This window comes from Phaenicophaeus curvirostris, chromosome 6 (assembly GCF_032191515.1).
Source record: "Phaenicophaeus curvirostris isolate KB17595 chromosome 6, BPBGC_Pcur_1.0, whole genome shotgun sequence".
Lineage (NCBI taxonomy): Eukaryota > Metazoa > Chordata > Aves > Cuculiformes > Cuculidae > Phaenicophaeus > Phaenicophaeus curvirostris.
Window position 1 is genome coordinate 26,764,221 of NC_091397.1, and position 15,255 is coordinate 26,779,475.

The window sequence follows — 15,255 nt, forward strand, 5'->3', positions numbered from 1 at the left end:
CTTTGAAGTCTAAAATAGGCATGTGCAATTTAACCTATCACTACTGAGAGCAGACAAATCTATTTTAAGATACGGTGATGTGACTAGATTTCTCTCCATATCACTGGAGAAAGGGCTTTTTATATAGATTTTTAAAGACTATTTCATTATTGCTTTTTATTTTGTTAGATAGTTTTGTGGAATAGTATTAGGGTTTTACAAAACCATAGGGTTTTGAAAAAAAGCACGGGTTGCATCTTGTGTCTGCGGCGTGCATGCTGCTTATTTTTATGTGGAACGCTGAAAGAATGCTGTATGAACTGAAAAAAAAAACACCTGGAGAGTTATGTATTTCAGTCTTCTGAAATATTTTGTGAAAATTCAGTGCCTTAAGTATATGCTAAGTATATTTGTATATGAAACAAATACCTTTGATCTGTAGTTTTCTGAAAAACATAGCTAGTGAGTGGATTAGTCCTCTAAATTGTGGCATTTAGTTGTTGTTTGAAGAAACCCATTTCCAAATGTTATGAAATTAATTTTAGCTGGAATTAAAATAGATTTTTTTTTTCCCTCAAGAAATCAGTGATCACAGGAGTAAAACTTGCTTGTTTTCTACTGTGATTTTATCATGAATCAATGACCCCATGTCACAGTTAGGCCCACTAGGCACTAACAGAATTGGGACAAGGAGTTAGACCATGCCAGCTTTTTTGGGTAATACTGTCTTGGACAGGACCTAGGCCTTGCACAGTGGGGAGATGAGTCCAGTAGCTTATTTGCATTTGAATGACTTATCAAAGGGGAGGAGGGTGCAATCTGCTTTCTGATTGCTATCCAGCATTATTTCTACATCATTCTGCAAACAAAATCCCCTTGCGTCTCAGGACGCTTTACCTTGGCAGGCTTGTGCTTGCGCTGTGGCTGTAACAGGAGCCTTGGAAGGTCTGCAAAGGTTCAGCTTCCTACCGTCACTCATCTTGTGTGACACAATGAAGGCGTTAGAACTGAGAAGGAGATTGGCATGGCAGCTATACAATGTTTGTTTTAAAATATTTTTTTCTTCTGACTCTTTGGACCTATCTAACGACTACAGTATAAAGCTGCAGCCAGAGTACTGAGATGAAGTCAGCAAACTATCATTTTTATTAATCTTGTGAATTTGTCAATGTTCAGACCAGGCTTTAATACCACTTTCAAGCTGCTTTCTTCCTGTTTCTGCTGCATTGTGCTTACCATGAGGGCAGAAGGAGTACCTGTCACTCTTCCAGAGGTAGCCTGGACTCTGGTTTCTGTCCTTTTCTTGCCCGAACTGCCCTCCAATCCTATGTCCATTTATAGATCGTGGAGCTCCCCTTTGTCCCTATCTCACTGTGTGACCAAGACCTGCTCGCACCGACAGATCTGGTGGAGGAGCTGCTTTAGCAACTATCTTATCACGTTTGCTTGACCTAAGAAGCATTAAAGCTAAGAAGCATTAAAGCTAAAAAGCCTTCTTTGGAAGATTGTCATGCCAAGCTACAGGCTCCTTGCTCAGGCAGGTTCTCCTATTAAAGGCAGCTGGGTGGAGCATTAGCAGACTTGCAGGTTGCAATCATTTGTCTTATGAGGTGACCTAAGTTAACTGAGTGATCTACCTATCTGGGACAAACACCCACACAGTTCCTTCCTCCTGCAGCATCTTTTGATGCCCTCATTCCAACAGAGATTACAAATACTTCTCCTCAGATTGTGTTCATTACTTTATTCATCCCACACATTAACCAGAATCCCTATGTATTCTTATGGATCACCTGTTAAGTTGGTTGTCTTGGGGCGGGGAGAGGAGTTGGAAATAAGACAGCATCCAGGTGTATTTAAAGCAGAAATAGTCTCCTGGGGATGTAAAAGAGAATTGTGGGAGTATATTGTAGGAGTTCCTAAGTGTCAGCTCAGCTGTTCTCATTCCTGCTGTGTCCTCGTTCTGAAGTGATTAGCTCAGGACTTTTCTGAGATAATACCTAAGTTTCTACCTTTGCATTTGGCCGCAGAGGTAAGTATGGATGTAAAGGATGTGTCAGCAGGAATACAGAGATGTGTTTGCTGACCATAAGATTATCTGAGCCTGCATCAGAGGCCAGAAGCCAGGGCAGGACTGAAGCCAAATCCTGTCCTCAGCTGGTTCTTGGTCATAAGTCAGTAGCTTTTGAGAAAGCAGTAGATGTGGTTTCGCATGTCTCCAAGGTTAAGGGGGAAAAGCTGTTTCATTCACTGCCATTTACTGTTTAAAAGTCTTCCCTGCTCATTCCAAGCAATCTCTTACTCATTCCTCTTTTTTGCGCATGTGATTGCAGAAACAATGAAGCCCATTTTTCTACCCCCAACAAGGATTGTGTGCTACTTCTAGCAATGCCAAGGGACTTGTGATTCACCCAGCTAAGCAGGACGTTCAAAACTGACCCTTGGGTTTGCAGGCAGCATGATTTTATTTTCCTGCCTATTCCTATTGTTTCAACAGGTTCCCACAGCCAGTGTCACCATAGAAGGAGCTTCTGCCCTCAACCGTGTCCGCTGGGCCCAGGCTGGGAAGGAGGTAGCAGTTGGTGATTCAGAAGGCCGCATATGGATCTATGATGTTGGAGAGGTATTATTATTGTTGGGGTTTTTTTTTTATAAAGCTTGTCTCCTAAAGAATGCTACATCCAAGTTTGAGGAAAGATCACGTATTGTGACATATTAGTAGGACATCTCCAAAAATAAACCAGATTTCTTTCAGTGGAGTTCCCGGTGATTTTGGGTTGCCAACAGAGCAATAGTCATAAAGCTATCTTGCAAAAGAATTAACTAGTAAAGTCTCATAAAAGAAGTCTTTTTTTTTTTGAAATTTTGCAATGTTTTTAAAATGTTTTTTAAATGTTTCTATGGGTGCCGTTGGAAAAAGTTGCAAAGGAACATAAAGAGGAAAATAGAAGTACAAAAAAGAAGCTGTGTTGTTCTGAAGTTGGTCCTGAAGCATTCACCTTTTATACTCCAGTATGTTTTATTTCATGACTGGCTTAATGCTGTAGATTTTTCTCAGCATGACATGTACAGAATACATCTGTTCTTTTAATACTGAGTAGTGGTGAATATGTCTGAATGAATATGTGCAGAAGGAAATGAGAGTTGTCATTGTGGAGGATGGTAGGTGCATGTGTGATAAAGAGTATGTAGGTGCTGGCAAATAGTAGGATGTGTATTCTGTGTCTAAGGCTGCTCTCAATTCACCCTTCTATGACTTTTAAAAACATCTAAACTGCATGTGTTTGGCCCTGATGGGATCTATCTCTTTGTTGATGAACGCGATATAAAGTGTCAGCATTACAATCCCTTGGAACAGTTAAGGGTGAATCTCCGAGCAATCAGCTTTTATGTAGAGAATTTGTTTTCCATCAGTATCTGTGATAGGATACTGAGATATCCATCTCTACACAGTAGGGAAACATTATAGAATACATACAGAATTATCTGCAACTCTCATAAAGTGGTTTTATGGCCCATAGCAAAATTGCTTGTGCATGACTCATATTTTTGGATTGCATTCACTTGTGCAGGAGTTGCCTTTCCTCACAAACGTTTGCTGAAATTTCTTGCCGTATTGTTAGCATGATTTCTAAATTGTCCAAGGTTACTGCGTTCACATTTCCATTGTGACACTGGCAGGTCAGGCTGTTTTTATTTGTTTTTGGGGTTTGCGTGACTGTTCCAAAAAGGTGTTTTTTTCTCTCTTCCGAGTGATATGACAAGCTATGGAAATATATTTGATGACAGCGCAGTTTGTTCTTGTCTGGGAGTCTAGACGGGCTGTAGAAATGTCTCTTTTTGCATATCATACACCAAAATCATTCATAGGATTGTTTATCCCTGCAAGCTCACCAAGGAGAAAATAGATTGAGTGTTCTATGCAGAAGAAGTAATATTAAAATTTTTTTGCCATTCCTCTGTGTAATCAGACTTCAGCCTGCAAAGTCACAGGGGTATCCTCAGATCAAAAAGAAAGATGGGCTTCTATTGCTAGGGAAGGAAAAAGAAAAGAGAGTCATTCAACAGTATTTATTTATGTGAGTCCGAATCAGTGTTACATAAAACGTTCTGCCTCACCAGTGCTGCATGCCGTGCCTGTGCACACCTCCAGCATGTCCAGCTCAGCTCCATACACACTTAATGCAAACAGACGGATGTCCATCTACATGGCTGCTGACAGGTCATGGGACATTGCTACCCCTCCTCCTCTTCTGTAATGGATGAAAGAGCTCATTAATTTGTTGCCTGGTTCATTTTGGCAGTATCAGTCTCTGCAGTAATCCCTGTACCAAATTTGGGAGATGTGGTCTGGGCTGCGGCAGCTTCAGATACTACCAGGGCTGTTGTGTTGCTAGTGGCTTTTTCTGTTTTAAAAAAAGAAAGGTGTTCATGTTCTCCAGCACAACTCTTATAACTATAAAGCCTTAAGTGAGTTGCACAAATACTTTGCAGCTCAAGAGCCTAGAACTGAGGGCTTGTACGGTGAATAATAGCTACTTCAGTCATTAACCCTCTGTGCCAGTCCATAAAGAGCTCTGTGATGATTCCACGTTTGGCTGTCCTCAGGCGTGATGCACGGGGGACTCACAGCACACACATGGACTTCTGGAACTGTCTGGCAGAAATATGGCAGCCTCTAAGGCTCTCTCTTCGCTGCAGTGTGCAGACACCAGCCAGTTCCTTGGCTCAGCTGGGGTCCTCCTTTAACTGTCCTCTTTGTATGGGTTTGGTTCTGGGACATGATGGGGCTGGTCTGACAGTTTAAAAAGGGCAGTTGTTCTACCTCTGCCAGCCAGCCATCCCTAGCCGTATTTTTGTTTCCTTGATGTATTTTTCTCCATGAACTGACTCAGTGTGAGAGTAGATGAGTGAGCATGTGGCTGGGGGTAGGTGACTGGGAGCTGGGCCGTCCAGCACCTGGCAGCACCCAGCTTTCATATTTGACCCTGCAGTATCACAAACCTGACACCGAGCTGTGAGAGCTGAACTTTCAGCAGTAGTGCTCTACCCGTCTCCTACAGCATCGACTTCTGAAAAGGCTTCATCACTTGAAGAACTCATCCCTGACTGACTGTTAACTTAGTAGCATCTGCTTATTTGAAGGAGCATCTTTGACTTAGGGAAAAGGATGTGATTACTCACTTTAGAAAGTCAGCTGGCCACTTTACAAAGACCCTAAATACACTCACCTAAAACATTAATGCTCCACTTACACTGCACCCTTTTTAAGACCTTTCTTTTCTTATGATTGTTCCAAATATCACTTTAGATCTGCTGAAAATTCATAAAACATCAGTTCCATCATAAAAAGTTGTGATTATATTTGTATTATAATAAAGCACAGTGTCTTTGAAATTCAAATTACAGACAGAATTGACTCTATGAATTTTGATCAGTGTAGAAAACATCAGGATATCAAATCATTAAGGAAAAAATTTAAATGATAGGAATTTTTGCTTTGGTTGATTCATCGCAGTTTTAAGGAACTGTTCTAGAGAGCAGTAAAGTTGACTGCTGCTATGAACCCATATGGTGAAAAGAGAAGACATTATATGGCCTAAGTGAAAGCATGAGACACAAGGCATAACCTTGCATCCTTTGTGAAGGCAAGGAATATGAGATCAGGGCTCTTCCACTTGTGTGAGAATTTAGGACTTGGCCCTTTTTGATGTTTTATCCAGTCAAAGTCAGTATGATACAAGAAATGGCAGAAGCATGAAGAACGTGGCAGGGTCTATGACCAGGGAGTGAAAAATAATGGTGACATTTCCAGTTAGGCTATATAATGTCATCTCCTTAGAGTATGTACTTTTAGTTGTTTGATTTCAGCATCGTGTCTGAAAATAACTGAACACATTTATTTTCACAGTGAGGGGTCTATTTACTCCTCAGTGCATGTGCTTTATGCCCATTAGCATTAATGGGAGTTATACACACACTTCCAGGGGAGAGGAGACTTAAATAGTTCATATAGATGTGCTCTTGTGGATCACTAACCACTGATCTAAAGAATATGTATTATAAAATGAAATAAAAACCCAAACAAACACATAAAAACCGGAATGTTTCAGTGTGATGAGATCTTAAACTTATATAACTTAACCAGAGAATAAAACCAGTCGTTATAAATGCACTTTACTCTCTGTAAGATCTAAATATACAAACCTTTCCTGGTCTAGTAGTTGAGATATTATTATTGTGATAGCATGTATAATGCATTTTAGCTTCTGTGGTCTTAGGGCTTACTTAGCGGGCAGTAAGTTTTCTGTGTGGCAGAAGCTGATTTTAACAGCACATGGACCACTGACTATAGATTTATTCACCTGTCCAGGTGATTGATAGTTAGACCTAACTGCGTGTCTCTTTTGTAGATGTATTTTCTAGAAAGCTTGGTCCCATTGTGCATGTTTCAGTGATGTTACACAGTTACCACTGTCATGAATATTCTCTAACGAGCACGTTTGTTGCTTACTCGGCTTATTGGAACTTCGCCTTGTACCTTTTGGTTGTGGAAGAAGCAGCCTCTCATCCACCTTACATTATTTCTTTTTTATGTTTTTTTTTCCAGTAATCTATTCCAGGTTGTATTCTGCTTGCACTGTGCATAAATAGAAAGAAATTGTAAATCAATGATTATCTGATTGTAATAAAATATAAAGGAAGCTTGCAGCATAGGTTTGGAGGAGCTTATTACTGTACATTACTTTGTTAAACTAGTTACAGGACAAATTATTGCATCTGTTTGGCGATCTTTCAGACAGTAGATTTTAGCCCTGCTTCTAAAGGCCACTGGTATGACAGGCGGAGCTGGAGGAAAGTGAGAAAAGTAAGAAAAGGTCTTTCCCTAGGCCATCCAGGAAAGTTGGCTCTGCCAAAGCAAGCAGTTACCTGGAGCTCTTTACTCAGTTGTAACCTCTGTCCTTGTTTCTTTACAGTTAAATCAGACTCATACTGAGGTTTATGTGACTTTGTTAGGTTTCAGAGTTAATATCTCCATAAGCCCATTTAGGGCTGCTGCTTTAGGTTGGTTATATGCCTCTCCGTTTGCCCAATGATGGGTATTAATCCCATATCTCATTTTCAAGTACATGAGCAGTGAGGGAGGAGCTGGTAATTGCCTGTAATACGTGGATGAAGTGCTACAGTAAGGAATATCTCACTGAAAATAATCTCTTGATTTCAGCAGCCTTTAACAGCCGCCCAGAGATTCTTAGGGTTGTAGACAGAGAGAAATGCATATTTGTGACCAGCTCTCACGTTTCAGTATGGCTACTGAATCACTTATTTTTCTGGGCAGAGTGGGGAAGGGTTAGTACTTTGTACTCCTATCTTGAGATCCCTGTGTTTGTTTCACTATAGATTTCATATGGGAAACATATCCAGCATCTCTTTCATGCATTTAAAAACTGCTGTAGCCCAGAGAGAGAAATATGAAGCTAGCTTTTGTGTCATGTAGCTATCCAGGTAGATTTTCCGGTAGGTTTACTTTTGCCATCATAAAGATCCTCTAGAGCACATACTGAGTTAGGAAATGTTTTTGCCACAAAGAAGAGTTGAGACTCACCATAAAATATTTTATTTTAAAATCTGTGTTGAGTTACAAGTATTCTTGGAACAGAGATAAATGGCTCACACACATATCATGAAGGCAAATTTGAACAATAATATGGGGTAGTGTTTACAACCAAGTTTTATTCAAAAGCATTCAAAGATCAAGTAAGATACAGTATTTAGAACAACACATGCACAATCCAGGCATGAAGAATAATTAAATGTATTGTGAGGCAGTGCCTGAATTTCTCCATTGATATTTTTGCTGGGGAGGTTGGAACATTAGCCTCAGAGAATTTTAAAAGCATGTTTTAACAGAGCAAAATCTTTTAAGAGCTGTTGGAAAATGTAAAGAGCTAAGGTTTTGATTTGCTTCCCCTTTGCACCTAGTTTTATAATGTTCAGTCTTGAGAGAGTTTTAAAACTGGAAGCTCTTAGAGAAGCCCCAAAATAAACCCCAAAAGAGAATGGCGACGTAATAGGGAACTCCACCTTTTACTTGAACAAGACAAATTTGAAATATTGAACAAAACAAGCTCTTCGTCCTCATCATGTGAATTTTGGCTGATATAACCAGTATTCACAAAGAGATTTTTGAAGTAGGTTAAGTAAGAACTCCCTAATGAAAAAAATGCACTAGTTTGAAATCAGTCAATTTAATTACTCTGTTTTATGAAGGCCATTACCCATTGCTGATTACTGGGGTGATAAAATCTTTAAGCTTTGGTAACCTCCATGGGGGGTGAGCTGATCTAAGTAGAGCAAAGTCCAGTCATTATCACCCTAAATACTTGTGTTTCTCATTACAATATTCATTACTTTCGGTTACTGTGAATGCTTTGAGGTCTTTATGTAAGTGGCAGTTTATTCTCCTGTAGAAAAACAGTGTTGTTATTTTGATAAGTTAAAACCAAGCATTTATATACTTTTACAGTTTAAAATGGGGTTTGGCTATATCCAGAAATAGAAATGTAAACGTTTATGCCTGTGAGCACCCCTATACAGTCCTGTTCATGGCTGTGTGCTTGTTGGTGCAGTTGTACTAGTCTGATAAGAAATGGAAAAGGATATGAGTTACCTTGCTCTTTCAGTTTGTTTTGGTACTTAAATAAACTGGAACGGAGGCTTTTGTTCCTAATAACAATCCTTATTAGGGAAGGACTTTTTTCAAGAGGGAAAACTAAGCCATGATATAACTAATATAACTTACCAAGGCTGGTGGCTGAGGGTTGGAGCTGTTTGTCTCCAGTGCCGGTCCAGGGCCTTTCCCTGTGACCTCCTGCACATCACACGGCATCACTGCCTCTCTGCCCTTCTCAGTCACCTTTGTTGTGACCTTCTGACTTACAAAGTAGCTTCGTAAAAGATTACCCCCAAATCATTTCCCCTCTTGTTTAAAAATGTGCACTTTTTAAAAGAATGCTGGGAACTTCTCAGGGAGGCATGTGGATCTGGGGTACCAGAAGAGAAGAACCTGTTGAAAGAGGCTGAAGAACTTGGTGTGACTAGCCAAGGCAGTCTGAGCCTGGTGGCAATATAGACAATTCATGTACTTAGAAGGACAGGAGTGCTTGGGGCCAGCGAGGGAGAACTGGTGAAGCTAAGGATGTGCTGCTACCAGCACTCGTGGCTGCAGTCTGGTCAGGTATGCATCTGAGTAAAAAATGAGAATATTTTTAACTATTGGAAGGCTGAAGTTCCAGAGCGAAGAGTCAGGGAGACAAGCAGCCTCTCATAGTGCATCCTGTTGACAGGATTTTTGTAGTGTGCTTGTGTGTGATACATCAGTGGGCAGTGGGGGTCATGCCTGGCATGCAGGGTCACTCTCCGTTCCTGTGCCATGGTGTGCACTCATCCTTGGTAATGATGGAATTTCTTCAGTTTCGCTATACGTATAAATGAACATCAAAATTCCATTTTCATTTTACTGCTGGAATATTGCTTGTTAAAACTAAAGGAGGAAGTACCAGGTTTTTAACAATGCTACCCTTTCTCTCATTTGTTGATTAGACAGTAGAATTCAGTGTACATTAGTGAAAACAGACAGAAGTGGGGGGGTGGAGACGTTAAACAGCCATCTTAAAAATTCAGGTGATTCTTTAGCCTTACCTTCCTGTTGCTTATGAGAAAATATTTCAGTAGTTCTCCAGATACAGCTTACTACCTCCCTGGAGTATTTCATGAGGTAAAAAGACACGAGTTTCCAGTTTGATACAAATATCTTTTATAAGAATTCTTGAACTCCTCATCATATGAAATAAAAAGCTTAAGAAAACCTGTCAACCAACCAACAAAAATCTGGCTCCAGTCCTTTTTATTCATTTGCACACTACTTTTAAAGCCAACGTATGTTTCCTTTTCCTTTGCAAAGGCCCAGATCCTCCCCCTGCAGAGAGGATCAGAGAGAACAAGCCACGTGTGACAGGAGTTAATCAAGTAGCTTAATGCACTATTAGAAGGCACTCAGATAATGAAGTGATGAGAGCGACAGAAGAGAAGCTGTAAGACATCATTCCCTTTCTGCACAGTAAAGCCTGCAGGAGCAGGAGAAGGGAGAGCTGCATGTGACAGCCTTCCTGACGGTATTTTCCTGCTGAGCTGGGAAACATGGTAAGGGGCAAGAGAGAAAGGCAGGTTCCAGAATGGACATACCAGTCCATCCACTGTATGTTTAGCACATCGACATACCAGTGGCTTCACTACTAGCTCTTCAGTTGCTGCTTCTCCTGAAAACCTTTCAAGAGGCTTAGTGGAAAAGATAATCTGGGTCCAGTCTTTCCACGGTAGTTGTAGGTAAGGCAGTGGAAACTGAGCAAGTGCTTTAGCTGATCTGGTCTGTGCTGACCCTGCATCCTGGAACAACAGTGGGGAACAGAGCTGAAGTCAGTGCATGCTAATAGTGTCACAGAGTATGTATTGTAAATATCTAGTTAGTCTGTTGGGTGGTATTTTCTCTGAAAGTTTTTATCCCCTTTCAGATGTAAAAAGAAGTGTTACTGAGAAATATTCATAGCTTTAAGTAACAGAGAGCATGGAAAGGGAAAAAGTACCAAATGCACAAGCTCTGTTTAAGCTCTGTTTGTGGGCAGCAACTGGCAAATTTCATTGAACTTGTATGTGTTATCATAGTGGCATTAAAACACTTCTGAAATAAGAGCTGCTTTGTATAATTAATTTTGTTCGTGATTTTAACTTGTCACATCCAGTAGCAGAGAATCCTTAACTATGTTATCAGTCTTTTTTGTGGTTTGCAAAATGGTCTGTATTTTCAACATGAAAAAAATATTTAATTCGTGACTTCAAAAGTAACATTTAACCTAAGATACCAGATGATACCAGATGAGGATGACTCTGGGCCTTAATACATCCTATTCAGCATCTGAAATTGCATATTCAGTGTTTAATTTAAGTTAAATGTATCCTCCAGTGCCTAGAGTGATGGAAATGTCTGAAATGAAAGAAACCAACAACAAAACACACACGCTTACACACATCCGGCCACTCTGTCATGAATCAGCTTTTGCAGATCACAGAATCACAGAATCACAGAATCACAGAATAACCAGGTTGGAAGAGACCCACCGGATCACCGAGTCCAACCGTTCCTACCAAACACTAAACCATATCCCTCAGCACCTCGTCCACCCGTGCCTTAAACACCTCCAGGGAAGGTGACTCAACCACCTCCCTGGGCAGCCTGTTCCAGTGCCCAATGACCCTTTCTGTGAAAAATTTTTTTCCTAACGTCTAGCCTAAACCTCCCCTGGCGGAGCTTGAGGCCATTCCCTCTTGTCCTGTCCCCTGTCACTTGGGAGAAGAGGCCAGCACCCTCCTCTCTACAACGTCCTTTCAGGTAGTTGTAGAGAGCAATGAGGTCACCCCTCAGCCTCCTCTTCTCCAGGCTAAAGAGGATAATAGAATGTTCACAGAATCACAGGGGAGGCAGCAACTCTCCTGCAAACCAGAATCTTTGAGCAGTTCAGGAGCTGCTTTTAGTGGGAGTTCATTTGCCAACTGGAAGCCAGAAGGCTGTGGCAAAAGTCTTTTACTGTTCCTGTTCCACCAGATTTACTGGCATGAATCATGGCATGGACATGGCCGACTTGGTTTGGGAAGGAAGCAAGCTGAGCTGAAGACACCATGATTTATTTCCTCCCTGAGGCAATAGTCCTTCACTGAGCTGAACTTCCAGGGAGGCATGTTTCCCACTTCAGTTACCCCAGGGGCTGAAGCTTTAGTGTTTCAAGCAAAAATGATGGGACAGTTCAGTGTAGTTACCAATAAAAAGACGTACGTATTGGAATGAGAAATAGGTTGAAGGCTTCTTGCCTCCTAGTTTTGATCCATTTGGTATTTTTAGGCTTTCTAATGCAATGATGAGAGCTGGTAATCTGATCTGATAGAGAAGGAATTCTCTTGATCCCTTAGCTCCAAGCATTAAATGTCCTGAAACTCATGCAAAAAAAATTACAGGAGTTTTCTATGACTTTGAGAAACAGCTTTTCAAGCAGGACTGAAATCCCCATGGGTGATGAATGGGGACTTTGCTGCTTAGGATACCACCTCTTTTGAAGCAAAGTTGTTAGCTCTTCGGAAGCACTGCAGATGCTCTTTTCTACTCCTGTAGGTGGTTAATTATGTTACATCTCTTTTGTTATTGATGACTTAAACAGGCCAATGATCTCTGCCATTGAAGGTATCACTTGAGGAGATCTGTAGGAGACTATTGTGAGCTTATAGCTTAATGTTTGTATTTTTAAAATAGGAGATGATCTAAGGGAACAACAGCAATCTAAATTTCAGCTTTCAGTCATCTCTTTCAGTATTTTATCCTCTCTAGTTGATATCAAGTGCAGCATTTTGATACATTAATTAAGGGAAGCATAACCAGTTTGATAGATTGGGCATCGTTCTTTCTGCTTAATTCAGGAGAGCCTGAGCCGACTCTGACATTATAGGTGGAACTATAGCGTTGTCTACAATTAAAGGTATTTTCCACTTCCTTGTTTTCTTTTCCATATGCCCTATCAAGTTTTAATCCTTCAGGCTGAAGTTTTCCTTAATTGATGTTTGCTTCCAGCACAGGTTTCATTTGTTTCTTACTTTTTTTGTTGTTTTTAAGATGAAAGATATGAATAACATGCTCAAATTGAGGAATTTAGCCTTAACGGTGACATTGCCTGTCTTTGAAGTGTTACGGTCTGTAGTCTTAATCTTCTGTTAATATGCATTTGTGTGTCATGTATGTATAATTTACAGACTGCATTTGAGGCTGTTCTCCTGTTATACTGGTATTGAGGGGACTGCTGCAGACAGAGGACTAAGTTTAGAAAAATTAATGGGCAGTCAAATGCTTTAGTTGCTATGTAGGCCCCATATACAGTGTATTTTTGCACATTACATATAGATTATTAAAATAACACCATTGTTTGCTTGGTGTTTAAAACGTAATTTATCATTAACTATGTAACAATTCAGCAGCTACTGTTCTCCTTAGGAGAAAAAGTCAAAGCTTGCCGAAAGTGGATTTGGTTTCTGTTTGAAATTAAGTTTTTTTGTTGTATAAGCTAATATTTTGTCTTCTTTTTACTATGGCAGCACTAGTTAAATCAGACCCTGCTGGTGAACAGCAAAGAAATAAATCACAACAGACATTAATCTAGATGAGGTCTAAGTAATTAACTTCATAGAAGGGTGGTGTATACTGTGTCTGTGACACTAGACTGACTGCTGTGCATAGAATAAATGCAGTATTTAGGCTGCCTATGGTATTCCACCCCTTCAATTAAGTAAACATATGTAGAGCTACTCTGGAGTGTATCCTTTGTGGTCTGAACACTGTATCTTATTAAAATCATCTGCATGCAGTGTGTGGGGTTTGAGTTCCTGCCAGTGGTTTCATCCATTGTTAACAGTGATGCTCTGCTCTCCTAAGAGTTAAACACAGTGGTACTATAGTTATGTGAAAAGGGTGCTCTTGGTTACTTTGGTGGCCATTTCTTTGCATATTACCTCCCACTTTGTTTCCATCCATGTGTGTGGCATAGGGTGTTGCCTGGAAAAATATAGGCTTTTTTTGGGGAAAAAAAATCCATATAGGTTAAGAAAAATATCAAAGGCGGTCTGTAATGGATTCTGGGGGCAAGACTAGGGCCAGAATAGGTGCATGCCTGCCTGCTCTATATGTGTGTATCGAGATATTTAATATTTACATTTACATATCTGTTTTCACTTCAATGGTAATGATAAAACATCTGTTGAACTCCAAAAGATAGGATTAGTTGCTTAAAGTAGAACTGTAATTCTTGTTTTTCGTTTCTAAGCATTACAATCCTCGTTCTGCAAGTGCTCTCATTAGACAGATGGTCTGTTGTTCTTTTTAGAAAACATCAAGCTGAAATAGTTATGTTTTATCATCGTTAAAAATATTTCTTCTCAAAAGTTATAATAGCAAGAGAGTATTTTAGAGGTGAGAAGAACATTAATTTTTATATAGTTTTTATTTTCCCTGCTGGAAATGAGACTTTTTTTAAAAAAAAATATAGCTGTGTTGCAGCAGAGACAAGTTTAGAATAGTCTAAAATAAGATCAGTTTTTGCTTCCAAACAGCAACAAACCCAAATACAACTCATAAAAGATGCGCGTTGATCAAAAAATTTTCTGATCACTAGAAGCATGGTGACAAACCGTAGAAACCCATCAACTTAGATCGGAGCAAGGTTTTCTGTATAGAAAATAAGAAAGCCTTGCGCTTCCACAAAATGCGTTTGAATGGGCCACAGATTTTTGACTCGGGAACCACTGTCACCCTTTGAGTATATCTTGGACCACCATGCAGGCTTGTCTGCAGAAGTCTAATTGAAAACAGTGTGTGGCAATATGCTTGTGCGGGCCGGCTGCAGACCGCATACCTTGGCAGATCGTTCTAAGTCGTGGTGTAACGGTTCATTTTCAGATTCTCCTTTTACACCTGTGTCCATGGGACTTGTGTGTTAGAAGTGATTATAGACCATTCTGGTTGGAAAAATTCACCCTTTTGGAACAACTCCTCAGCCAGAGATGACTCTGAGGAAGTTCTCGCCACAGTGGTTTTTACTTTGAGGTGTCTGAACTCCAGGTGAAGATGAAAAAAAAAAAAAGAAGTGATTTTTAACCCGGTGATTGGGCTTTTGTGATACTTTGACCAGTGACCAACACTGTGGGCTATGAACCAGTGTCTCCGTGACTGACAGGCTGACCCAGGCAGTGCAGTCATTGGACCGAAATGCAGTAGGCTGATCGTGGATGACTGCATTCCCTTTAAGCCTACGGGATGCTGGTTCCTCCAAAGCAGAGGCTGCTGCTGCAACTGCTTTTTAACTCCTTCTCGGAGGAGCCCCCAGCCCTCAGAAGAGAGCTGTGCTGGGCAAGAGCATGGAGGGATGAAGGCAGGAATAGTTTGTCCGCTCCCATCCCAAAGATTTACAGGCTTCAGGGAAGGCGAGGAGCCAGGGATAAAGGGAAATATCCTCAATGAATAATACATTTGCTGGAAAGTGTTTTTTCAGGGAAACTGAAGCTATAGAGAGATTTGGACAAATTGAGCTGAAACTCTCTCAGCCATAAAAAAAGATGGATGGGGGAATATACAAAAATCTTGAAATATGTTGTAATATCTTATTTCAACCTTCTGGATAGATTCCT

At 40.4% G+C, this 15,255-nt stretch overlaps 1 protein-coding gene across 6 annotated transcripts in view; it reads left to right on the forward strand.

The window, feature by feature from the left end:
* The window catches only part of DYNC1I1 (dynein cytoplasmic 1 intermediate chain 1), a 192,143-nt gene that overhangs the window by 169,395 nt on the left and 7,493 nt on the right, over window positions 1–15,255 (forward strand). For all 6 annotated transcript variants that reach the window (XM_069859665.1, XM_069859668.1, XM_069859667.1 and 3 more), the window contains one exon: window positions 2,477–2,602. In XM_069859665.1, coding sequence (XP_069715766.1) covers window positions 2,477–2,602 — 126 coding nt within the window. The remainder of the gene's footprint in view (window positions 1–2,476; window positions 2,603–15,255) is intronic.